At 61.5% G+C, this 24908-nt stretch overlaps 3 protein-coding genes across 20 annotated transcripts in view; 2 read left to right on the plus strand and 1 right to left on the minus strand.

Annotated features, from left to right (window-relative positions):
• The window catches only part of PLEKHG5 (pleckstrin homology and RhoGEF domain containing G5), a 52233-nt gene extending 47997 nt beyond the window's left edge, over nt 1-4236 (plus strand). For 4 of the 7 annotated variants that reach the window (XM_061382876.1, XM_061382881.1, XM_061382883.1 and 1 more), the window contains 8 exons: nt 11-160; nt 248-385; nt 548-667; nt 1621-1753; nt 1883-1998; nt 2090-2277; nt 2711-3481; nt 3718-4236. In XM_061382876.1, coding sequence (XP_061238860.1) covers nt 11-160; nt 248-385; nt 548-667; nt 1621-1753; nt 1883-1998; nt 2090-2277; nt 2711-3481; nt 3718-3727 — 1626 coding nt within the window. In that variant the 3' untranslated portion in view covers nt 3728-4236. Of the gene's footprint in view, nt 1-10; nt 161-247; nt 386-547; nt 668-1620; nt 1754-1882; nt 1999-2089; nt 2278-2710 lie in introns of all 7 variants that reach the window. The other 3 variants (XM_061382877.1, XM_061382879.1, XM_061382882.1) reach the window with 2 other exon arrangements.
• A 1004-nt stretch (nt 4237-5240) lies between these two features.
• On the plus strand, nt 5241-10328 carry TNFRSF25 (TNF receptor superfamily member 25). 6 transcript variants are annotated; one of them, XM_061382897.1, is made up of 9 exons: nt 5241-5670; nt 5863-5997; nt 6386-6553; nt 6642-6720; nt 7419-7510; nt 7602-7709; nt 7913-7950; nt 8407-8587; nt 8771-10328. In XM_061382897.1, exons 1-9 carry the CDS (start codon nt 5421-5423, stop codon nt 9091-9093), a joined length of 1374 nt encoding a protein of 457 aa, XP_061238881.1. In that variant the 5' UTR covers nt 5241-5420; the 3' UTR covers nt 9094-10328. The 6 variants fall into 6 exon arrangements, with proteins under 6 accessions (XP_061238881.1, XP_061238876.1, XP_061238879.1 ...); XM_061382892.1 differs by having other exon boundaries at nt 7448-7503; nt 7590-7709; XM_061382895.1 differs by having other exon boundaries at nt 7448-7503; nt 7590-7709; nt 8524-8587.
• Nucleotides 9564-24908, minus strand: part of ESPN (espin) — a 34191-nt gene continuing 18846 nt past the window's right edge. For 2 of the 7 annotated variants that reach the window (XM_061382871.1, XM_061382868.1), the window contains 8 exons: nt 23825-24026; nt 22651-22922; nt 19583-19744; nt 19300-19492; nt 18015-18041; nt 16726-16871; nt 16379-16642; nt 12185-14399 (listed from right to left, as the gene is read on the minus strand). In XM_061382871.1, coding sequence (XP_061238855.1) covers nt 12627-14399; nt 16379-16642; nt 16726-16871; nt 18015-18041; nt 19300-19492; nt 19583-19744; nt 22651-22922; nt 23825-24026 — 3039 coding nt within the window. In that variant the 3' untranslated portion in view covers nt 12185-12626. Of the gene's footprint in view, nt 10423-11568; nt 11581-11672; nt 11753-12184; nt 14400-16378; nt 16643-16725; nt 16872-17108; nt 17943-18014; nt 18042-19299; nt 19745-22650; nt 22923-23824; nt 24027-24908 lie in introns of those variants that run through there. The other 5 variants (XM_061382873.1, XM_061382874.1, XM_061382872.1 and 2 more) reach the window with 5 other exon arrangements.

The following is a 24908-nucleotide window of genomic DNA, read 5'->3' on the forward strand; positions in this document are numbered from 1 at the left end:
CCCGCTGCAGTGGGCCGAGAAGCACCAGCAGTGCCAGCGGCTCAAGCTGAGCGACATGCTGGCCAAGCCCCATCAGCGACTCACCAAGTACCCGCTGCTGCTCAAGTCGGTGCTAAGAAAGACCGACGAACCGCGCGCCAAGGAGGCCGTTGTCACTATGGTAACTGGGTCGCGGGCAGGGTCCCTCCCTCTGGCTGGCGGCCCCTCCTGACCCGGTCCTTGAGCTGCCCTGGCCCGCCCGCCCTAGATCGGCTCGGTGGAGCGCTTCATCCACCACGTGAACGCGTGCATGCGGCAGCGCCAGGAGCGGCAGCGGCTGGCGGCCGTGGTGAGTCGCATCGACGCCTACGAGGTGGTGGAGGGCAGCAACGACGAGGTGGACAAGGTGGGTGCCTCCGTCTGTGTGGGGGTCCTTGGCCCTGCTGGGGGCGGGGAAGGGACACACTGGCAGATGGGAGCTATACTGGGAATCTCATCTGAGGTCTCCCAGCTGAGATGAGGGGTCAGACCTTGACCTCTCTTGCCCGCCCCCAACCCCACCCCCCAGCTCCTGAAGGAATTTCTACATCTGGACCTGACAGCTCCCATCCCTGGTGCCTCCCCTGAGGAGACACGTCAGCTGCTGCTGGAAGGGAGCCTGAGGATGAAGGAGGGGAAGGACAGCAAGGTGACTCCAGGAACCTTTCCACACTCAGGGCCCTTGCCTCCCCCTTACCCTGTGGGGTTTGAACCACCCCTTCCTCGGGACCTCCCGGGCCCTAGTCAGTGATTCTTAGCTGCTCTGTCCCTTGGGTGGCAATTCAAAACTAGTGCCTTTATGTGAGGAATGACTGTTTTTTTTTTTCTTGTTTTAAAATTATTTGTAATTGAAGGATAATCGCTTAACAATATTGTGTTGAGGGATGACTTTCTGCCTGCAGTTTACTTTTTACAAATACAGCAGCTGGATCCCGGCCATCAGGTGCCATTCTAGCCCACCTGTCAATGCCACAGTGTGTTCCTGTTGGGAGGGAGGGGCCCATTCTGTGAGCAGGCTGGGAATAGCCTAGAGTCTTGCTACAAAGCTATGAATTTTTCAAGCACTGTGTAACCCAGAGTCTGCAAATCATGATTTTTTAAAAAATTTATTTATATTTGGCTGCACTGGGTCTTCGTTGCTGCATGAGAGCTTTCTCTAGTTGCAGCGAGCCAGGATGACTCTCTAGTTTTGGTGCACAGGCTTCTCTTTGTGGTGGCTTCTCTTAGTTGCAGAGCACGGGCCCTAGTCGAACAAGCTTAGTTGCTCTGTGGCATGTGGGATCTTCCCCAACCAGGGATTGTACCAGTGTCCTCTGCATTGTAAGACGGATTCTTAATCAAGGAAGTCCTGCCAATCATGATTTTAAAACCACCTTCCTTTCCCTCTTTAATGTAAACTTTTAACTGGCATAAGTCACAAGTAAGTAGCTGGATGAGAGAAAGTCATCTTGTTCTTCATTTGAATGTTACTCTCAGTTCAGTGGGGGTGGAAGGAGACAGGTACTTGACACCAGTGCTCCCAGGGGAGGGTGCCTGCCTTGGCCCTGACCTCTGGCCTCTCCTGCTCTTCCTGCATTACCCTCCACCCCCCGCCATCTCCAGATGGACGTGTACTGCTTTCTCTTCACTGACCTGCTCTTGGTGACCAAGCCAGTGAAGAAGGCTGAGAGGACCAAGGTCATCAGGCCACCGCTGCTGGTGGACAAGATCGTGTGCCGGGAGCTTCGGGACCCAGGTGAGTTGGCCGGCTCCCAGCTCCTGGGTGGGACCTATGATGGGGGCGAGGGGTGCTGTGATGGGCAGGACCTACAGTGGGCTGGGGTCTTGGTCCCAGCTAGCACTGATTCGAGCCCTTCCTAACCAGGCTCCTTCCTCCTCATCTACCTGAACGAGTTCCACAGTGCTGTGGGGGCCTACACGTTCCAGGCCAGTGGCCAGGCTTTGTGCCGTGGCTGGGTGGATGCCATCTACAATGCCCAGGTGAGAGCAGAGTGGTGGGCAGCCTGGCAGGGCAGCCTGGTGGGGTCTGCTGCTCACCAGCTGTGGGGCCCCTGTGCATGCCCATCTCCAGAACCAGCTGCAGCAGCTGCGTGTGCAGGAGCACCCAGGCGACCAGCAGCACCTGCAGAGCCTGGAAGAGGAGGAGGATGAGCGGGAGGAGGAGGAGGAGGAGGAGGAAGGTGGGGGAAGTAGCACTTCGGCTGCCAGCTCCCCTACCATTCTGCGCAAAAGCAGCCACAGCCTTGACTCCCAGCACTGGTACGTTTGCCCAGGAGCACCCAGCAAGCTGGAGCAGAGCAGGTGCTCTGCCCCAGGACTCCTGACCCCAAGGCGACCAACACTGAGTGGGACCCCTTTCCCTGTGCATGGCTTTATGATATGAACCCAGTGGGCATGGGGAGGGGGGCTCTGCCCCCCACTAGCGGGGATGGCAAATGGATTTCAACTTGAGTGCCCACTCTGATCTATTAGTGGTAGCTGCCCAGAGCTGAGCTGAAGATTCTTAGACTATATCTGACAGCAGATACTGTGGTGATGACAGACGCCATTCCTGATACCTGTGTTTCGGGCTCACGTGCTGCCTGCTTGCAGTCTTTGAGCCTCAGACTCAGGAGGGCAGAGGCTCTCAACTTCTGTGTCCAGCCGTCTAGGCTTCCTTTAGCTGGACTGACTCCCCTCTCGGCCCCCACAGTGCCTCGGACGGCTCTACGGAAACCCTGGCCATGGTGGTGGTAGAGCCTGGGGAGTTGCTGTCCTCTCCTGAATTTAGGGGCGACCCCTTCAGCTCCCAGTCAGACGAGACCTCTCTCAGCACCACCGCCTCATCTGTCACTCCTACCAGCGAGCTTCTGCCCCTGGGCCCTGTGGATGGCCGCTCCTGCTCCATGGACTCCGCCTACGGCACCCTTTCCCCCACATCCCTGCAAGACTTTATGGCCCCAGCCCCCACGGTGGAGTCAGCACCCCGGCCCCCAGAGTTACCACCAGCCCCGTCACCCCCACCCTCGCCCCGCCTTCGCCGCCGCACTCCTGTCCAGCTGCTGCCCTGCCTGCCCCACCTGCTTAAGTCCAAATCCGAGGCCAGCCTCCTCCAGCTGCTGTCAGGGGCCACTACCCGCAGAGTGCCCCCAGCCCCGAGCCGCAGCCTGTCGGAAGTCTGCTTGGCTGCTACTGTCCCTGGCACAAGGACTCAGGGCTCCTGTCAGGAAGCTGGGCCCAGCTGGTATTGCCAGGGGGCACCTGGCCCTGGCCCCCAGCTGGCAGAGCTAGAGGGTAGAGCCCACTGCCCAGGTGGGGAGCCCGAAGGACCCACTAGGAGGAGCAGAGAGCTGTCCTCGGGGGCCTCGACCAGGGTCCAGCCTGAGCCTCCCCCGGGGATCTCGGCCCAGCACAGGAAGCTGACGCTGGCCCAGCTCTACCGAATCAGGACTACCCTGCTGCTTAACTCCACCCTCACTGCCTCGTGAGTGGCCTGGCCTGGGGTGGAGGACAGGTGGCCCAGTGTGCTGGGGGCATTGTCATGGCTGGGAACAGATGGCACTTGGGCACAGGGATGGGAGAGGGAGCCTGGGACCTGCCCCAGCATCTGGCGAGGATGTGCACAGTGGGCAGCGGTGAAGAAGCCTGAGAGGGTGGCCAGAGCCCCTCCGAATACCGTCAGCCAAGGAAGAACTGTCTCTCCCCTCCTCTCCACTGCAGGGAGGTCTGAGCAGAGGGAGGCCCCCAAGGGTGCCACTGACCAAGGGACAGCAGACAACATGCCTCCTGGGGTGTGCCAGCCCCTGCTCCAGCTGCTGCCTTAATGTGCACACGGGCCTGAGTGCCCAGCCGGACACCACCACCGCCCCCAAGGGCCCAATTTGCACTTTGCCAGACCGGATGGAAGTGGAGGAGGGCTCAGCAGAGGCCCAGGCTGCAGGACCCCCCGACAGTCACCACTGTCACTAACCTGCCTGTTTCCCCACCCCCCAACCCCCAGCCTAGGCAGAGTCCTTTGCCCAATGCTCTCTGAATTCAGGACCTCCAGTCCTCTGGGCTGGACTCCAGGGCTGGGGTCCCAGGCAGCCCTTCCCTCCTCCACCATCTGGCGCCAAATGGGACGACGGTTCCCCTGCCTTTAGCCCCCTCCCCCTCTTCCTAGTCCTTGGGATGGGCTCTGTGTAAAGTTGCATATTTATTGAGCTTTTGATTCTTTTATAAAGACTTGTATATACTTCACTGGAAAGAGTCCTTTGCTTTTGGAATGCCCCCTTTCTGGACTCAGGTACACTCAGTGCTCCTCTGGGCTCCTGTCCCCTCCATCTGTGGTGGGCCACCACTGGGCAAGACTGGGAGCACAAGGGACTTCGTGGGGGCAGAAATCGCCTGACCAGTACTCCCAAGGTCAGCCCTGTCCCCCGCCACAGCCATGAAGTCCACCACTAGGGCCCCCACCAGGTGCCCTCCCCACATGGGGCCCTGGAGGGCCCTACCCCAAGCCACCCCTCTGAGCTGGCACCAGGGTGGGCCACAGGCTCAGGCTACTGAGCAGGCCCCCTTGGACTGCCTTCCAGGGCAGGGTCATGCCCTGTGTGGGGAGGGTGGGCCTCCCACCTGGGTTCTTCTGGCCCAAGCCCTCATGGCTGAGGGTGCCTCTGAGACCCAGAGAGGAGAGATTGCCTCTCTAGGAAGAGGTAGTCTCTGGGTTGAGCTAGAACCCAGGCTTGGGACCCGGATGCGGCCCCTCGTTATGGGCACGTTGCCCACCAGGTGCCTCAGGTGAGCTCAGGTGAGGGCTGGGGGCTCCTTTCCCGGCAGCCCCGCCCTAGCCCCCACCCCCGAGGCGGGCTCTTCAGGCGGGGCGGTCCTGAGGGCGCCGCGCTGGGCCCCACCCGCTGCGGGCGGAGCGGGGGAAGCCCGGTCTGGTCGAGGGCCCAGCGTGGCGCCCAGGGCCATGGAGCCGCGCCCGCGGCCCGGGACCTGTGCGGCGGCGGCGGCGGTGGTGAGTAGGGTCGCAGGGGCATGACCTCGAGCCGTGCCGGGGCCTGCCTGGGAAGGGGACGCGGGAAGGAGGGGAGAGCGGGTCGGCAGAGGAAGGGGACAGAGGATGGGAGGGTAGGGGAATGCATGTCTTCGATCGGGCTTCCCTGGGGACTGGGTCCCTCTTCCCACCGAGTTAGAGGTTCAGCGGGGGCGGGGCCCTTCCCCCGAGAGGAAGCACCATGTCAGGGGCCAGAGGCTTCTGGGGACCCCGGCAGAGAAAAATCAGGGTCCCCCACCTTACCGCAAGCACGAGTCGGGGTGGGGCTGCCTGGTTCCCGCCCGGTGGAGGGCAACATGCGGGGCTGGCAGGAAGCCTGTAATCTGCTCCTCCCAAGCCCCATCTGTACCCAGGGGAAGGAAGTCAGTCTCACCCCCCACCCATGGGCACCTCCTCTGCTCAAGAACCTGGGAAATGGGCTGCTCTGAGGGCAAGCGCTAGGGTGGGAGAGACCGGGCAGAGAGAGGCCCCCGCCTGGGCAGCCAGGCTGGGAGTCAGCAGCCCCTGTCCCCAGGCCCTCCTCTTCCTGCTGCTGCTGGGTGCCCGGGCCAGCACCCCCAGCCCCCGGTGTGACTGCGGCCACAGCTTCCCAAAGCGGAGTGGTCTGGGCTGCTGCAAGGGCTGTCCAGCAGGTGAGGGGCTGAAGGGGTGGGAGGGACATGGGAGGAAGTGAGGGCTGACCACAGACAGGTGAGGGTTAGGTGGGGCTGGGGAGTGGAGGTAGGCAGGCTAGGGATGAAGGGAGGGGAGGCTGAAAGTGGAGCCAGAGATGGGGGGAAGGGCAGGTGGAAGCCCCCTTTGACTGACCGCACTGGGTTCCACAGGGCACTACCTGAAGGCCCCCTGCACAAAGCCTTGTGGCGCGGCCACCTGCCTCCCCTGTCCGCAGGGCACCTTTCTGGCCCGGGAAAACCACTACGAAACCCGCTGTGCCCGCTGCCAGGCCTGTGATGAGCTGGGTGAGGGGCTGCCTAGTGCTGGGGGTGGGGGGTGCTTGAGGACTCGTCTGGCCAGGGTCTTTCTGAAGGAAGCGGCTGGCTCAAGCCCAGCCTTTGGGTAGGAGGCCCCCGTGCCCACCCCATGCCACCACATGCCACGCCATGCTGAGGCCTCCACCCTGGTCCTGCCTCAGGATGTCTTTCTGCCCTCTCATCCTGTGACCTTCCTGTCTCTGTGCCCCAGCCTCTGGTCTGTGATGATCCCCACACTTCTCTCACTTTGGGGGCAGTCCTGTCTCTGGTCTCTGCATCTCCATTCTCCAGGGGACCTGTCCCACCTCTCTATGGGGGTCTCTGGCTCTGACAGCCTCTGCTCTCCCTGGTCTCCCCAATCCCCTGTTCCCACCAGCCCCCCAGATAGCCCTGAGGAACTGCTCAGCAGTGGCAGACACCCACTGTGGCTGCAGGCCAGGCTGGTTCATGGACTGCATGGTCAGCCAGTGCCGGCATGGTTCCCCCTTTCGCTGCCGCCCATGCACAGACTGTGGGGCCCTGCACCGGCACACGCAGACACCTTGTGAGTACCCTCATTCTGGGCTCCCACACCCCACCCCATCCCACCTCCTCCTCTCCCATCCTGACCCACAGCATCTCCTGGACCATAGGTTCTAGCAGAGACACCCACTGTGGGACCTGCCTGCCTGGCTTCTATGAATATGACAAGAGCTGCGTGTCCTGTCCCACGTAACTTCCTGGCTGCCCGGGGCCGGGGGAAGGGAGGCTGGGAGCAGAGTGGGGGTCGAGGGGCAGGGAAGAGGGAATTCAGTTCTATGGTAGATGGGCCCCACTTCAGACCAACTTTGAATGGTAAAGAGAAATCTGAATTTACCTTACGTCAGATAAGTAAGGGGGCATGTCTCTACTTTATGTCATACTTTCCTCTAGTAGTCCTTCCGGCCCTATATTAAGGATAGGATGTGTCACTTAGAGAGTCACGTTAATGTAGTTTCAAAACTTGGCCTGAGGCTCAAGATCTGCCCCTGGTTCCTTGAGGCATCTTGAGCAAGTTACTTCAATCTGTTGGCTCTCCATCTGAACAGGGGGGTGTTAGTAGGCTCCCCCAGGGCTATGGTTAAGGGGTGATTAGTCACTCATTTGCTCACCAAGTTTCTTGAGTATCTACTATTTCCAGACACTGTTCCAGGTACTAGGGAAACAGCAGGGAACAAAACAGGCAAATCCCAGAGTTGACATTTTAGTGCCCCTCTGTCTAGTCTAGATGCTCAGTAAGTGGTATTTGTTGCTATTGTATGAACACTGGTGACATTTCAGCAGTACTTTGGGAACATTCTTGGGTAGAGGGAGACTCTCAGGAGGGTAGGGCCTCCAGGGTGGAGAAGATGTTGGGTGGTCATGAGCAGTCTTCCTGGTGTGTACCTCAGCCTCCACACATTTCCCCCTCCCCTTGCAGGAGCACCCTTGGGAGCTGTCCTGAGCCCTGCGTGGCTGTCTGTGGCTGGAGGCAGAGTATGTGGTGAACTGGAAATGCCAGTGGGAGAGCTGGGATGGGCCACAGGGAGGCCGGGGGATGGCTACCACCCGCCACCCACCAGCTGCTCTTTCAGTGTTCTGGGTGCAGATGCTCGTGGCAGGCCTGGTGGTCCCACTCCTGCTTGGTGCCACCCTGACCTACACATACCACCGCTGCCATCCTTGCAAGGCCATAGGTCCTGGTAAGTGCACGTACGAACACACACACACTCTGAGAGGCCTGGGGTCAGGATGGGTAGCCCACAGCCCATTGGGCCTGGCTTTGGTGGGTAAACTGAGGCAGAGAGTGATGGGAGTGGGGTACAGAGGAACCTAAGAAGGAGCTGGGCTAGCACCCAGGTTCAAGTGCCTTGCCTGATTGTTCATTAGACTCTCTGTCTCTCAGCAGATGACACTGGTGTGGAGGTCTGGACCCCCCTACAGGTGAGATTCTCAGTAGCTAGTATTCTGGGAGGAGCCGTGAGCAAGTCTCCTGGAGCTGAGAGGTTGGGCCTTATTATAACTCAGATCCCAGGCACTGAAGAGACCTAACAAACACATATGCCAAGTTATCAGTGAATGAAGGCATCTCTGAGAAGCTCTGAGCCTACAGGGTCCAGATAGGTAAACAGGAGTGCTCAGTTCAGTAGGATGAACAGGAGGCCTATGCCAGGGTTGGGGGAATAAGGAGAGGGCAGCAGGGGCAGGGCATTCCAGACAGAGGACAGGGCTCCTCTCCTGGGTCACAGTGAAGAGGGTACAGTTGCACAGAGGAGGTGGAATGGGAGATGTGTCTACTGACTGAGTCGGGGTGCCCACTCCTGCTGAGAGACCCCGGCACGGGCAAGAGCCTTGCTAAGCAAGCAAGGCTGAGCCGGGGGGGTCTCTCTTGGCTTCCAGACCACCCATCTCTCACCCCCGGACAGCGGCCCTGCCCTTCTGGTGACACCCAGCAGCAGTGAGAAGGTGTGCCCTGTCCATTTGGTAGGCCACAGCTGTACTTCTGGCTCTCCCCAGACCCAGGAGGCACCCTGCCTGGAGGCCACATGGTCCTGGGACCAGCTGCCCAGCAGAGCTCCTGGTAAGGGATTTCAGTGACCTGAGAGATTGACCCCTTCTCCTGAATCTGGGGTGATAAGCTGTGATTTCCTGTGGACACTTGCCCACATCCCCTAATGGGCCAGGTGGACCTTCCTGCCCTGTTTGGCCCCTGTCCCTTGCCCCTACCAGCACCCTCCATTGACTTTCTCTGGCCTGCCCGCAGGCCTGCCGCCCCCGCCCTCGCCAGCGCCCCCTGCAGGCTCGGCGGCCGCCACGCTCCAGCCTGGCCCGCAGCTCTACGATGTGATGGACGCCGTGCCCGCGCGGCGTTGGAAGGAGTTCATGCGCACGCTAGGGTTGCGCGAGGCGGAGATCGAGGCGGTGGAGGTGGAGGTCGGCCGCTTCCGCGACCAGCAGTACGAGATGCTCAAGCGCTGGCGCCAGCAGCAGCACGCGGGCTTGGGCGCCGTCTACGCGGCCCTGGAGCGCATGGGGCTGGATGGCTGCGCAGAGGACCTGCGGAGCCGCCTACAGCGCGGCCCGTGACGCCGGGGTCCACCCACCACTTCGGGGCTCTTGGTGGCCCTTGCAGAAGCCCTAAGTACGGTTACTTAATGCGTGTAGACATTTAATGTCACTTATTAAGCCCCTGGCACGGCTCTGCGTAGCAGCGCCAGCCAGCCTCACACTTGAGCGCCCCCAGGGGTCCAGTTAAGGCGAGGCAGCGCCAACGAGGATCAGGCGGGCGTCGAGGCTGCTCAGCTGTTTCTCGGCTTGTATTTGGTTGAGGCCTCGGTATTAAATCTATGAAGAAAAGCTACAGCTTGGTGTTTCCGCGGGGCTAGGGGTGTTAAATGGCCCAGACTTGGTTTCCGAAGGGCCAGAAGTCTTGCCATTCATGGCGAAGGCCAGTGTGACCCTCATCCCAAGCCTCCCCCTCCCGCTCAGCCGTTGGCCCAGTTACCCCGAGGAGAGGAAGTCGCGGTGTCGGCGAGTGAGAGTGAGCATGGGCCCCGGGCGGCTGAGAGAGCTTTAATGGGGGTGCGAGATAGCGGGGATCGGGGAGGCAGCAGTTGGGAGACACAGCTTTAGGGTCCCTCGTCCTCTGCTCACTCCACCAGGGCAGTGAAAGGGTCCGGGGAGGTGCGGGGCCTGGCTGGGGCGCCCGGAGCGGCAACTCCGTTCCTACGACGGGCAGTTTGCAGTTTTCACCGTTTCTGGTAAACATGACTGAGAGGAAACCCTCGGCGGGGATGGGAAATGCGGCCGGGGCTGGGCCGGGCGTCGATCTGGGTCAGGAAGGGAGGAAAACCCCTTCCCCGAGCGCTGGGCCTGCCTCCGCCCAGGATGCGCCAGCGACGTGGGTTCCGGGGTGCGGGGAGGGGGCGGCAGCCGGGCGCGCGCCCCGCAGGAAAACAAAGTCATCACCCACGGAGCTCGGGAAGAGCTCTGCACACTTTGACATTCAACGAACATGCAAATATATGTAAGTAGGCATGCAAATAAGCAGCATCTTTTTTTGCGTCAACAGCTTGGGCACTTTTTCTGGGCGGCGGCGGCAGCGGCCGCGCTCCAGCGTCGCCCAGGACTGGGGATGCGGAGGCGGGGTCGGGGTCAAGGAAGGGTTTCAGCGCGGGAGGGGAGGGCGGCGCGGCTCCCAGCCCTTCCACCTGGGCCCGGCAGGCCGGGGCGGGTCTGGGGGCACCCCCGAGCTCGCGAGGCTGCGTCTAGTACTTAGCGATGTCCCCCTTCTTCAAAATGATCTGTCGCTGCCAGGGCGCCAGCTTGCTCTCGTCGTAGCCCAGCGTCCGCAGCTTCTCCGACTGCTCTTTCTCCCGCTGCATCTCCTCTTGCTTCTGTCTCTCCTCCTGTTTCCTAGGCATGGCGTGGGGGCAGAAGCCCGGGCAAAGGTGAGAGGGTGGGCCAGGCCCCGCGCGGGGTCAGCGGTGGCAAGGAGTGGGTTACTAAGGGCAGGGGCTGGGTTGCTGAGGACAGAGGCACTCGTTTCATGGGTTGTAGGGGCAGAAGGGGATTGGGGACAGGGGTTGGGTTAGGAGGCATGTGGGTGGGATTGCTGGGGACAGAGGGGCTTGACTAGGGGCAGACTGGGGTCACCGCGGGGGGATGTTGAATACATAGGAGTTGGGTGAGTGAGACTGTGGCTGGGTTATTGCTGACCGGGTGTTTCTAGAAAGTGCTGAGACACAGTGTGGCAGAGGATGAGGAGGGGGTGGTGTGGGGGAAGGGCATGAAATTATTGGGGCTAGGACCTGAGTTCCTGGGACTGGGGTAGGGCTGCTGGGCAGAAGGACCACATTTTTGGGAGACAGGTGCTGGGTAACTGGGAACAGGTTATTAGAACATGGCTAGATCTGCACTGGTGATGAGGCTAAGCTTCATCAGCATCTTTGTTCCCGTTAAGACTAAGCACGTGTGGCTGTTGAGCATTTGAAATGCTGGGACTGAGATGCACTGTGGGCTCAAAATGTTCATTCCATCTTCCAGACTTAGTTTTTAAAAAGAGTGTAAGACATCTCAATTTTTATAATTACTATCACTGGGTTACATAAAATATACTATTAAGTTCACTCATATCTTTATTTTTTTCACTATGGCTGCTAGAAAATTTGTGGCTCAAATGATACCTCTATCACACAGCACTTGGCTAGATGACTAGGGGTAAAAACTAAAGAATTAAGGGACATACATTTTGTTAAAAATTTGAGGGACAGATTCTCTAGGTTATTGATACCGAGGCTAGGTTAACTGCAGGGCAGAGAGGCTAGGTTAATGGGAGAGGGCTGGGTAATTGGGGGTACAGGTTATTACAGGATAAGAGCTAGACTTTGGGGTGCAGTGGATACATTACTAGTGTCTGGTAGCATTATTGGGAGCAAAGATGCTGTGCAAACAGGGCTGAGTGACAAGGGGAAATGCTCACGATGGTCCTAGATGAAGAGGCCAAAGGACTGGGACTGGGTGGGGGGAAGGGACACAGGTTGGGCCCAGCCCCACACTCACCGCTTCTGCTCCCTGGAAGAAAAAAGAGATAGTGTTGGTTGGTACCACCACCTCAGGGACACAATCAAGACACCTTGCTGAACCCCAAGTCTACCCGAGCTCACCTCTCATCTTCTAGCTTCTTCCGCAGGATGTCCCGCCTCCAGGCAGGCATGCTGGCCAGCCAGGCCTCCTCCTGCTCCTCCTGCAACACAGCATAGCATGGGCTGGGAGATGGGGGCCAGCACCCCCACCCAGGGAACCTTTTTGAGTCAGGGACAAGGAGTTGCAGGAAGAGACCTTTCTGTAGGGCAAATGGATGAAGACTCAGGCCCCAGTGTCCTAGAGGGGGCGCCAGAGAGTCAAGAGCTGAGTGCAGAAGTAGAAGAGCCTCAGAGGAGATTCCCCACAGGGTTGGATGGATAGATGGCTCCAGGCCCATGACCCAGAATCTCTGGGCAGACTCATACTTGGGCCCCCATAGTTCCTGCCAGCTCAGAGAGGCTCAGACTGGTCCCTGGTGCCACTGAGAAGGAACTTCTGGCCCATGCCTATCCTATTCTGAAAGGCGGGAGACACCAGCTCAACAATTGTGCGGCTGCAGTGACACCATGCGGGGAGGATCCACACAGGCAGCTTACAGCAAAGACTTTTATTACTTGCATGTTACAGAGGAGAAAGAGTCTGGACACATCAAATGAAAACTGCACATGTGGCTCCCCTGACCTCAGCCAAAGAGGTCGCTCTGAACTCCAGTGAAAAATGAAAGCCACAGGGCCCCAAGGGGGACCCACAGTCCCCCACTCACAGGGGCTGCTGTTTCCACCTGGCTCCACACGGAGCCAGGCATTGCTGCAGAGCCAAACGGGGACACCAGGTTGACCCTGTGCTCTGCCCTGCCGATTCCTGCCAACACCCCACAATCGGCCACTAAAGGCTGAGACAGCCTGGTCCTGGACACTCTGGCTTTTCCAAGGCCATTCGTCCTGTCCTGGTTTCTTCCTGCCCTTCTGGAGGGGATTAGACAAGCATCCAGGCCCAGGTTAAGACACTTGAGGGTAAATTCCGGATCCTCTGGCTCAGATATCAAAGAGTTCTGCCTCCTTCTCCTTCCAGAAGGAGAAGCTCCGGTCGATGTACCGGCAGATGTCCTCATTGCTGAACTCGCCCATCTCAGACACCAGCTCCAGAGGGTCTTCGGAACTAGGAGGGACCGACGTCGGGGGAGGCGCGGGCGGGGGTGAAGGCGGGGGCAGCCGCGCAGGGGTAGGCGCCTCGGGCTGCCCCTCTGGCCAGTTCCCTGCCTGAGCTGTACTGGCCTCTTCCATTGGTTCCCTCTCATCCTTATCTGTCCCTTCCTTTTGCTCCTTCTCTGTCTCTTCTCCCCGAGCCGGTTCAGCCTCCGGGCTGTCTTCGAAGAACTGTCGTCTGAGGTCCTCGAAGCCGTCGCTCCAGCTGCGCCGGCCGGCCTCCACCTCCTCGATCACCACGCGGTGGAAGAGACGGATGAGTTCCCACGGGTGGCTGCCCAGCCGGTCGAACATCTCGTAGCACAGCAGGTGGCGGAACTTGCGCTCCTCGCGGCTCAGGCCCATTTCGAGCAGCTGGAAGTAGCCGAGCATGAAGAGGTCCAGCGTGAGGCTGTCGTAGCGCCGGGGCGCGCCGCCGTCGAGGGGCGGCAAGAAGTGCTCCGGCCAGTACAAGCCGTGCCCCAGGGCCCGGCCGGGGGGCTGGCGGGCCGGCACCTGCCGCAGCAGGCTCCGCCAGTGGCCCAGCAGCTTGCCCACCACCTGCCGCTGCTTCAGCAGGCGCAGCAGCCGCTCGTCCGGGCCATCGCCTGCCGGCGGCCGGGAGACAGCAGCAGCCTCTGGGCCGGGGTCGGCGCCGGCGCCCGCAGCCACCACGCGCGGCAGGAGTCTGCGCAGGCGCACCTGGGCGTGGTGCCCGAGGCCGCGGAAGGTCGACTTGCGCCAGTGCTCTAGGAAGAGGTAGACAATGCGCTCCTTGCGCATGTCAATGTAGTCCTGGACGCCGCGCAGCTCGGTGGAGGACGGCGGCCTGCGCGCCAGCTGCTCGGGCCCTGGCAGCGCCGCCTGGCGGCCCGGCGCCACGGGCGCATCCAGGACGCCCACGTACTCGCCAGCGGCCGGCAGGCCGTTGGTGGCGGCGGCGACGGCGGCGCTCGGCTCGCTGGGGCTGGCCACCGCGTAGTCCTCCTCGAGGATGGGCTCGCGGTCCGGCGCGCTGGCAGGCAGCGAGAGCTTCCGACGCGGGCCTCGCGGGGGCTCCGAGCCCAGGGCGCGTCGCTCGTACATGGTGCGGAGGTGCCGCACGGAGACGCCGCACTCGAGGATCTCGCGCGCCACGGCCTCGCGGCACCAGCTGAGCGAATGCGAGCGGCCCAGGCAGAGCGGGCCTGGCCGCCAGGGGGCGTCAATCAGCGGCGGCAGCGGCTGGCCCGTGTCGGCAGCCAGGAGCTCGGCCGGGTGTGCTGGCCGTCCGCCCAGCGCGGCCAGCAGCGAGGCCATGCTCTTGAGCAGCACGGAGATCTTGCTGCACCAGGCGGGCAGGCTGGCGGCGCGGCCGTGCATGCGGCGTGGGTCGACGGTGAAGCGCGGCGCCGACAGGGCGGCCGAGATGGGCAGCAGTTGCTCCAGCTCCAGCTCCAGCTGCTCCAGGCGCGCCTCCAGCTTCTGCGCCTTGTGCAGCACCTGCAGGTTCTCAATTTGCTGCTCGATGCGAAGGATGTCGGCCTCGGTCATGAGTTCCCCGAAGGGCCCGAGGATGGCGTTGTGTTCGCGGGAGTACCTCCAGCCCTCGCGGGGGTAGCAGCAGGAGCTGGTGGCCGTCAGCTAAGGCGGGGAAGACAAGAGAGGGGAGGGGGGCGCGTCTCCCTCCGGCCCGGCTCCCGCGACGGTCGCCGGGGGGCGCTATTTGCATGTCCTGGGTGGTGTAATGGCTCCGCGGGGCTGCGTTTGCAGGGGCGGGCCGCGCCTGGCCTGCGGAAGATTACGCTGGGACGAAGCTTCGGCCCAGGCCGCCGCTCCAGGCGCTGGGCAGTGTCCGCTTTGGTCGCTGGCAGAGACACACGGCCGGGCGTTGGGCGCTGTTGCAGAGGCAGGGCCGGCGGATGGGGTCTCCACACCTGGTTTGGTCGCTCATTACACCACCGAAGGAACATGCAAAAGGCGTTGAAGCTGCGACAGACGGCAGTCCTCTCCCTCCCCATCCAAGGTCTGCGATTTGAGGCCAGATCCCAGCGAGGCCGCTCCTCACTCCAAACAGATGACCCCCCCTAATCAAAGTCCCCTGCAGCCAAGCCCTCCCTGTCTATGCCATCGGTTTTAGTGCTGAATGAGAGGCTGCTAAAGAACCTGTGGCTTCCACTCCTATTCCCACCCACTCTGACTCCTAGAATAACACAACTGATAGAGCTAGGCTCGCCAGGCACTTTCTTAGAGTCTCATCTGTTCCTCATTCTACACTTTTCCAGCGGGGTGGAGGGAGGGGCTGCCATCACTTCACAGGCGTACCAATCCATCCTGGCCAGTACAGTCCCACTTAGGAACATGTTTCCCACATACAAATATGATGATGCCTCAACTTTCAAAGAAGCATCTATACATAAATCTGTGTTTTGGCTGGTTTCTATTATTAAGTTTATTTCCCTGAATTCTATATACCTGCTTCGCTTGCCAGAAGGTGAGTGCTTTAAAGGTAGATACTGTGACTTGTACATGTGCGCTCCACTACTTGGCTTTCGCTTGGCACTCAATAGATACTTATTGAATAGAAGTTTAAAAAAAAATGATGATGCCACTTGACCACTCAGTCCCACTCCCAGGCTCCCCACTGCTCTAGGAGAAAGTCCATTTTCTTCAAAGCCAGGCCTCGGTGACCTGACCAGGACTGACATCTCCAGCTCCACCCCTTGGAGCCACCACACCCGCTCTGATTCCCAGACCTCCCTTGTCCTTCCTACTTGCTCTTTGCTCCACTCTTTTCTCTGTCCCCTTCTTCCTAATCTTCCACATCTACCTTAGACATCACTTTCTCCTAAGCCCACCCCAAACCCAAATATTAATAGGCTGGTGGGTCTCAGGTTGCCCAGTCCTCTGCCCTCCCCATCAGAGCACCTCCTCATTTGACCTGTTTTGTCTCCCTGGGGGCATTTATTACACTACTAAGGTGCTGTGTTTGGTTATTGGTTGACACCCCCCCCACCCCCACAGCCACCTTGAGAGCAGGCCCTGACATATTCACTGTGAATCCCCAGTGGATACAACAGTGTGCGAAAAACAAGACAGCGCCCAGGGGATATTTGTTCAGCAGATGAAGGGCAAACTATCCTGCCAGCCAGTGATGGTGACAGATGAGAAGCCTGAGGCTGGATGAGGCAGTTCAGGAAAGGAGCCCAGGGCAGTCTGACTATGACCAAAAGCCTATTGGCTGCTCCTACCATCCCTAGGATGAGTCAGCCTCACCTGAGAGCTTGTCGGAAGTGAAGAAGCCCAGCCCCACCCAGAGCACCTGAACCACAATAGTCATGGTAACAGGATCACAAGCGATTTGAGGGCACTTTAGAGCTTGATGAACATTGCCTTCTTGTCAAGGGACAGGCAGTTGGGAGCTGGTGGGGGTAGTGCTGGCGGTGGAGACTGGGAACACTCCCAGAAGAGGGGTGGTGGTGGTCCAACCCTGCTTTTTCCCAAAGGTCGTGGGAACGGTCTGAGGCTGAAAGGGCCCGAGCAGGTTGGGGGATGGTGTGGGGGAGGGGCGACGGGCTCAGGTACAGACCCCAGGGAGCTCTGGGAAGCCCTTCCCCACCCACCTTCCGCCTCTGCTCCTCCTCCTCCTGCATCTTCAGCTGCAGCTTGCGCACCATCACCTGGCGCTTCCACTCGGGGATGGGCCGGCCCTGCTCGTCGTACGTGGGGATGAGCGCCTCCACGTCCAGCTGCACGCCCGGCGCAGGGGTGGCGGGGGGCGCCGGCGCCACGCTGCCATTGAGCAATGGCTGGGACCCCACGGCCGGCGGGGTGGGGCTCCGGGCCCGTGATGGTGCCGGCGACACCGGCGGCAGCGGCGATTCCGGCTGCGGAGAGAAGCGGCGGGGCTGAGTGCTGGGCAAACAGGAGTGAAGGGGACCGGGGCGGGGCCGCCTGTCGCGTCTCCTACCTGGGAGGCCGGCTGCCCACTGCCGGAGAACACCGTGGTCAGCCCTTTGCTCTGCGGCGTGGGCTTCAGACTCTTGCCCGCCTTGATCTCAGCCAGCAGCTCCGAATTGTCGCCCGTCGGGGACATCATGTTGAAAGACTTGGTGCCTGGGCGGAGGCAGGAGAGGAGACGCTGGCCCGGTGTGGGGCCCGCACTCCCACCGCCCCCTACCTGCCCTCTGCTGCCGCCTCCCCAAGTCAGCTCGGGCCCCGGCCTTCCCTTGGGCTCAGAGGGCAGCTCTCCAGGTCCTGCCCCTCCACCCCAGCAGCTCTCAGGGACCCCAGAGGCGGGTCCTCCTTGGCTGGCAGCCTGTGCGGCCCCACCATCCTCCCGGCCCTACTCACGGGGTGTGGGGCCCCCCCCTGGAGGCCCCTGGGAGTTCATGATGGCTCCTGGGCAGGCCCTGGGGACTCTAGTGAATGTCTCCGCCCAGCGTACTGACTGCCCAGCTCCAAAACACTACCTGGGGCCAGCCACCTGACCTTTGTCCCAGGTTCCCTGGCGCAGCCCTACCAGGGTGGAGTCTCCCATCTGACCCTCTCTGCATCAGCAAAGCCCAGTGACCCTTGGACTGAGTCACCTGGGGCTTCCCTGGCTCTAGACACCGGACCCTGGATCCCACAACCTGGCCGGTCCCCTCCCACCTTCCCCACACACGCCCAAAGACAGACACCCGCGCAGACAGACACACTGGTTGCAAGCCCGGAGCACAGTTATGGCAAAGCGCAGCTCACTTCTGGCGGATCCAGGAGAGCCGAGCCCTAACTAAGGATATGGGATGGGGGCACTTAGGAAGAAGGGCCAAGCGGATGACATGCAAATGCGTGGCGCGGAGTTTGCATTTTCCGACGAGGCCGGCGGTGGCGACCGGGGTTTGAAGAGGGTTGTCTTTCGAGCCGGAGGAGGGGTCAGGACTCGGTGAGGGGAAAAAAGCGGGAACCAACAGCTTCTAGGTCCCCGGGGCTGGGGATCCCCGAGCACAGTAGTGGGAGGAGGAAAAAAGACAAAAGTGCTGATGGGTGCCCGCTGCCGGCTCATTTCTTTAGGCTACATTGTCAGCCGGGCACAGAATGCGCATGCGCAGGTGGGAGTAGTGGCGGTCCAGCCGGTGGCGTCCGGCACCCCTCACCTGCCGGCCCCTCCTCCTGTCCTTTCCTCAAGCCCCCAGCCCCACCAGCCGGACTTTTTCTGAGCCTGCCCTGTGCCCCGCCCCCGCGCCTCAGCCAGGAGCCGCGCACGCAGCTACTCACTCTTCCTGTGTCTCAGGACTCTCACTTCTAGGGACGGAGAGGAGAGAAGCGACAGCGAAGTTAGGGGAGGGAGGGGGCTGGGGTGAAGCCAGGACAGCAGGGAAAGCGGGAGGAGGGGAGGGAAGGAGATGCCCAGAGAAGCCAGGGAGAGGAGGAACTTTGCGGTCCATCTGCCCCTGGCTCAGGCTGCGCTGGGGCTCCACAAGGTGGTCTGCTCAGTTCTCAGCTTTGTTGGTGCCCTGAGAGCTGGGCTGGGCTGCCATGGGCCCTGGCCCCCCTCACCAGGGCCTCAATCTTGGCATTGGTTGGGATAGGGCACCCAGCCCAGGCTCTGCTGAGAAGGGGTGTGTGGAGAAGCCCAGAGTCCATTTTTCTTCTGTTCTTAGCTTCAGCCTTGCTCCACACTGCCAATGGAAGACACTGACCCCAAAGCTGGAGGTGCAACTGATGGTGAACATGCTACCATGGCTCCAGTCTGAAGGGGCTGTGGCTCCACAGGTACCCAAGGGTGGCCCTACCTGGAATCCTGCTGCAGCCTCATGCCCTAGTCAGGGAGATGAAGCTTTGGATGGTGGTTTTAACCATGATCCTGGTGCCGAGTGGCTGGGTGAGGAAGGCATCTCCGCCACCCACTGAGGCTGGAATGGAAGCATCAGCACCCAGATACCACCTCCTGGGCCTGCTGGGGGCCCTGACATGCAGGGAGCCCCACATTTCAGAAAAGAAGCCCGGGAATCCTGGTCATTGGTCTAACTCTTTAAAAAGTATGATGCTCGGGGGTGTCACCAGGAGGGGGAGGGCAGGGTATGATGGACAGCTGGCCTTGTCCCCCATAGCTAGGCCTGGGATGTATAATGGCTAGCTTGGGAGAACAAGAGAAAGTGGCCAGGAATGGAAGAAACACTCCGGAGAAATATGGGGCAGGAAGAAGTCTGTCCAGCAACCCTGCCTCCGTGAAGCTAATTCTACTTCTCTGAGCTTCCCTCTAGCACCAGCCTGCCACTGGAGCTGGGAGGCCTTCCCTACTGGGCCAGAGGCAGCAGGAGGGACCAAAGAGGGCAGGGGACTTGCCCCGGATCACACAGCAGTCCTGCTCTGACAAGACCTAAAGCAATTCCAAGCCTTCCCTTAGGGTCAAGTCCTCATTGGGGTAGGGGCTGCAGAAAGATCAAGTAGGTAAAGAGGAAGCACCAGGACAGTGGCAGCTGGGGGAGGGGGTGGTCTAGGTTTCCCTCCCCGTTCAGGACCAGCGCCGCCCTCCACCCCTCAACCAGCCCCTACTCACTGCCAGTGGAGGAAGAGGAGCGACGCTGCCCGCAGCCGGGGCCCGAGCCCTCGAAGGGCAGAGGCGGAGCAGGCGGCGGCGAGCTCAGGGCCTCGGGCAGGGGAGGCGGCGGGGGCGGTGGGGGCAGCTCCCTGGACGCCTTGGGGTCGGCGCCACAGCCGTTGTGCACGTGGTTTCCCGGGAGCAGCACCGCCTGCGGGGGAGCCGAGGGGCCAGCGAGTGAGATGCGGGCGGCCCAGCCGGGTCCCGGGCGGCCGGCGGGCGCGGGCTGGCGGGCACGCACCTCCTCACTGTGCGCCATGCCCGGGCGTGCGACCAGCGGCTCCCCGGGATGGCGGCCCAGCTGGCGGTAGTAGTCCCCCGTGCTGGGCTGCTTGCTGAAGGCGCGGGGCTTGCGGCCGGAGTCCTGCCTCCGCAGCCCGTTGCGACCGTCGCGGGAGCTGGGCTGCGGGAAGACAGCGGGCGGAGTGAGCCCTGGGCACTCGTCCCTTACGCCTCCCGGCGCTTCACCTTCTGGGGGCTCACGGTCCCCGACCCTTCTGTTCTCAGAGCGAGGATTGGGGCGAAGGTACGGGGAGGGGGGGCCTCGGTGAAAGGGCAGGCCTGGTTGGCCGGACTGGGAGGGGTTCTGGGCGCGGGCCAAGGGGCGCAGGAGCCCCTACCGAGGCTAGAAGGGGCGGGCCCGGGGGCGGGGTGACCCAGCCCGAACGCCAGCGGGGGCCGAAGCAGGGGTAGCTCCCGGCCTCCGCAGCACAGCGGCCCCCAGACGGCCCCGCGCGCCTCTCTTGCGGGGATCCCACGCCGAGGAAGCCCACTCGAGAGCCCGCGTCCTGTGTGCTCCTGTTTGCCCAGGGCCCTCGGCGGGCCGGCCCGCGGCCGCGTCTGCTCCTACCTGCGACCGCGCCGGTGGCCCCCCGCTGTGCACCTGGCGGCGGGGGCAGCGTGGACCCGACACCTGCGCTACCTGATCTCTGCTCTCAGGTTACAACCCAGCCCGCCCGACCGCGCCCTCGAGCGCCGAACAGCTCTGTCGGCCTGACATCACCCAGAGCCTACCAATCCCTGGCCGAACCCCCCAAACAGCCGGTAATATCACGGGGAAGGGGGGTGGCCAACTGCTGGGCCAAACCTGGCCGCCGCGCCTACCCCGCGGGCCAGATGTGGTCTCGCCCCCGCTGCGTCTCTCTCCCTGCGCTCCGCGCTGAGCATCCCAGCCTCCATCCGCCAGAGACAACTCGGACCTCACTGTGGGCACTTCCATGTTTGGCCCCCCGGAGTTCCGGGTCACGCCCCCGCTCTTCCCCTCCCGCATCTGGAACCCATCGCGGTCTGCGTAAGGGACACCGACACTCGCGCCCAAGACTCGGATTTCAGGGGCGGCAGGGCGGGTTCGGGTGACAGCGCGGGCGGCCCGCCCCGTCGCAGCCGACCCCCACAAAGCCTAGCCCGGGAAGAAAGACAAGAGGCGGAGGGGCCAAAGGCCAAGTCACCTAGCAGGGGCTGTCCTCTGCCCCACCCTCAGTCCGAGCGTCCCTCTGGTGGCCCCGGACCCTCCAAGCCCCACCCGGCCGGGCTCACGTTGCAAGGAAACGCGACACCGCAGGATTCGTTTTCTGGGCCGGCCTGCCCCCTAGGCGCCCCCTGCAGCCCCGAGGCGCGGACGCCGCGACCCTGCTCCTGCCCTCGGTCGGGAAAAAGCCGTGGCGGGGGGCGCGGAGCACACAAAGAGCCCTTTGTGGAGCGGCCCCAGAGCCTGCCTCTGAGCACGCACACACCCGGGAGGGGCACGGAACCGCGCAGTCCTGATGCTCTGGCTCAGGGGAGCGGAGGGGAGGGAGCGCAGGCCGGGCCACCAGTCCTGCGACTGGAGGCTGAGAGCAGAGCCCACCAGCTCGGCCGAGAAAGTCCACTGGCCCAAGGCACCCTGCAGGCCTCTCCTGGGCCCCCTCCACCTTCCGGAAATGAAAAGGGAAGCCACTGAAGGCCTGGTCTGAGGTGGCAAGAAGGGGGTAGACGGGTGGCCTTGCAGGGACTGTATCCTTCCCTTCCCCCACCCGGTGGTTGTGTGACCTGGGTCACCTGTGGGAACTGGTCACTGAGCTTGGCTCTGGAGAGCTTGCCTTGGTCTTGAGAGAGAACTACAAGGTCAAGGCTCCCACAGGACCTTAGAGGGGCTCTATTCTTTACCCCTGGAGAAGGCAATGGCACCCCACTCCAGTACTCTTGCCTGGAAAATCCCATGGACAGAGGAGCCTGTTGGGCTGCAGTCCATGGGGTCGTTAAGAGTCGGACATGACTAAAGCGACTTCACTTTCACTTTTCACTTTCATGCATTGGAGGAGGAAATGGCAACCCACTCCAGTGTTCTTGCCTGGAGAATCCCAGGGACGGTGGAGCCTGGTAGGCTGCTGTCTATGGGGTCGCAGAGTCAGACACGAATGAAGCGACTTAGCAGCAGCAGCATTCTTTACCCCAGACTCAGTCACCTGGGGTCTCAGGGGCCCTCCCTTCTCAGACCAGCCTGGTTTTCTCCTCTTGGCCAGAACTCCAGGGCTCCCTCTGGGCCTCCGTGCCACCCAGGACTCTCAGAGCTGTGCACGCCAGCCCTCTGTATCGTCCCTGCTCCAAAGCCTCGGCCACGATCCTCCAGGCCCTGCATCATGGGTCCCTCACACTCAGAGTGCCCCCTGAACTCAGGACCTTCTCACTAGCTTGCTTCTCCCCAGGGAGAGACCCCATCTTAGGACCGGCTTGTCTATTCACCTGGGAGCTGAAGCCCCAAACTGGGGACCCAGCCTCCTTATTACCCCCTGCCTCCAGCCTCCACTGCTGAGAGTGCTGAGCCCTACTAGTGCTCCCTCTGGTGCTCCCTTCCACCCTCCTCTGACCCTCACTTTCACTACTGCCTGCATCTCCCACCTGGAAGACACTCCCTTGGGAGCCATTCTCCCCCTGTGCCCAGAGCTGGGTACATGTAAGTCTGTGGGGAGGCAGTTTACACGTATTCTCTGCCATCTCCAAGACACCCTGCTCCTCTGGGCAAGATGGGGTGAGGATCCAGCTCCTGAGAGGCATGGCTATCAGGGTATATGTTCCTTCATGCCTCTCCTGCTCCCCATCTCCCCACAGGGTGGTAGCTATGTCTTCCTTGTCTCCCTGTCTCCAGCATCCAGCCCTGGGTCACCATGGAACTGAGCAGAAGTTTTGACTCCTGAACAGGCCATTGGACCGGGGACCCCCATCCCTCGCCCTGTACCCACGAGCCGGGCTAGCCGTTGGCCTCCACCATCCCCCATCAGCCCACTCCCGGATCTGGAGGGAGGCAGGCTGTGTGTGGGGGAATTTCACTACCTCCTTCTTGAAGGCCTCGGTCTCCACATGTCGGAGTTTGTTCTTCGTCTGCAGGTAGATGTCAGCTGCTTGTAGCCCTTCAGGGGGCTTGGGAGCTGGGAAGCCTGGTGGGGGTGGGGGCAGCTGGGTGCCTGGGGGCGGGGGTGGTGGAGGGAAGCCGGGTGGTGGCGGTGGTGCTTTGGTTTTCTCCATCTTGCCACGGGGCAGGTCCGGCTCTGGGCTTAGCATGTCCATGTAGCTCTGTATGTCTGCTGCTCTTGGGCTGGGAACCCCTGAGAGGGAGGGAAAGATGGGTTGGGGAGTTTTCAGAAAGGCTGACCCCCGGCTGGAGACCCCTCTTCTGCCTGGAAATGACCTGCCACTGGGGGAGGCTGGCTTCAGTGGAGCTTGGCATGCATGGCTCCACTGTGGGTCCACCATCACCCTGGCCCTGCCCACCCATAGCCCTGCACTGTGCTCAGGTTGGAGGGGAGCTGGCAGAGGGTCTGGGCTCCAGGATGGGCTTACAGGGCAGAGCTACCTGGAGGGCAGAGGGGTGGCTCCTCAGGGCAGATCTGTCAGGGCAGGTGGCAGGAGTCTGGATGGCCACACCCCAGCTTTGCAGGGTGCCTGTCAGCTCTGCAGGCTACCACCTGGTGGCCTGAATCCGGCATCACACCTAAGCTAGGGCTTGGTCAGCATGTGTGGACACACATGGCTGGCTTCTGCCTGAGTGTGCATTCATGTGTGTTCATGAATGTGTGTGCATGCTTCTTTGTACTTATGAATATGTTTGCATTAGACCTGGGGTCTATGAGTGTGTACAGGTATTATAGGTGTGTGCACATGTCTGTGTATTCATATTTATAGATTGTGTGTACACCTGTGTAAGTGTGCACTCGAGTGTGGGTAGGCGTGTGTAATGTCTGGGGAACTTGGGTGAACAAGGATGAATTATAAGTGGGGTGCATGTAGCTTCTGTGGGTGGGAGGGTACCTGTGGATGTACAGGCATGTTTGTGATGGACACACACAAGCATGAGTGTCCCCTGTCCTCACCAGAAGCAGCGTCCCCTCCTGGTGACCTGGGCAGTCTCCAGTGTCAGCCACAGGCACAGTAGGTCCAGGGATGGCCCTGAGGGCCCACTGGGCTGGCTCTCATCTGCTCCCCTCCCACCTCCTCCAGGCCCACTCACCACACACAGAGCGCTGGCCCTTGACACTGGAGTGGCCAGAGGAGCAGGAGTCGTAGTTGGAGAGGGTACTGGTGGGCGAGCTGAGGTCAAAGTTCGGCCGCTGGACTGACATGGTGGTATTGGGCGAGGACATGCCCGAGTCAGGCTGCTTGGTCTCCAGGTCAGTGGATGGATCCCGGGACAGCACGCGGTGCTCCACACTCTGAGTGGGAGAGGAGGCCGTAAGAGCAATCCCGCCCCAAAGACCAGCACACTCTGGGCCAGGGTCCTGCCGTGTGACTTCGGTCAAGCCACTTGCCTTTCTTGGCTCCCTTCCCCGTCATGAGAAGGTCGCTTCTCAGGTTCTTCCCAGGCTGAGATTCAAACCCAGCCCCCCAACAGCAGGACCATGGGTTCCTGAGAAAATCCCAGCCCTGGTTGGTCTCAGCTCAGGGGTTGGGGACTGCCAGAAGAGAGGGTGCTGGGCTGGACCCCAAGCGAGGGCACCCATGGCACCAGCCTTCCCCTTTCTCATCAGCGGCAGAGGGCCCAGGCTCCAGTGCAGCAAGGGGGCATAGGCACTGAGTGGGTAAGAACATCTGAGCAGCTGGGGATAGGGGATAGGTGCACAGCACCCACAACTTGCAGGAAAGACTGATCCTCCAGGATGGGCCAGCAACCCCCATCTCTCCCTGCTGGCCTGGAGCAAACTCTATCACCAGCCCAGCCCCAGTCTCCTCATGGAGACTTTGGGGAAAGGGTGGGGCCTGGGGTGGCCCAGCTGAGGTGGGGGAGATCAGCCTGAGCTCAGCCATCCCCCACCACTGCCTCTGCCCCTGCCCATGGCCTGACCCTCCCACCTGGGAGCAGGCTAGGGTGGGGGCTCTGCTTACGTTGCCCATGCTGGCCCTGCTGCCGGCAAGACTGCTGCTTGTTCGCTGCTGCCTCCTGCACAGGCCTGCTCCTCCCTGCCCTGAGCCCCCTCCCTGCCTGAGAAGTGTCACAGGCCCCCCGGGAATGGTAGGCAGGCCTGGCACCAGGTAACAGCTCAGCGGCCACGCTCATTGGCCCCGTAATTAGGGGCTCTGCAGGAGTGTTTGCCTTT

The sequence above is a fragment of the Bos javanicus genome, chromosome 16 (assembly GCF_032452875.1).
Source record: "Bos javanicus breed banteng chromosome 16, ARS-OSU_banteng_1.0, whole genome shotgun sequence".
NCBI classification, from domain to species: domain Eukaryota; kingdom Metazoa; phylum Chordata; class Mammalia; order Artiodactyla; family Bovidae; genus Bos; species Bos javanicus.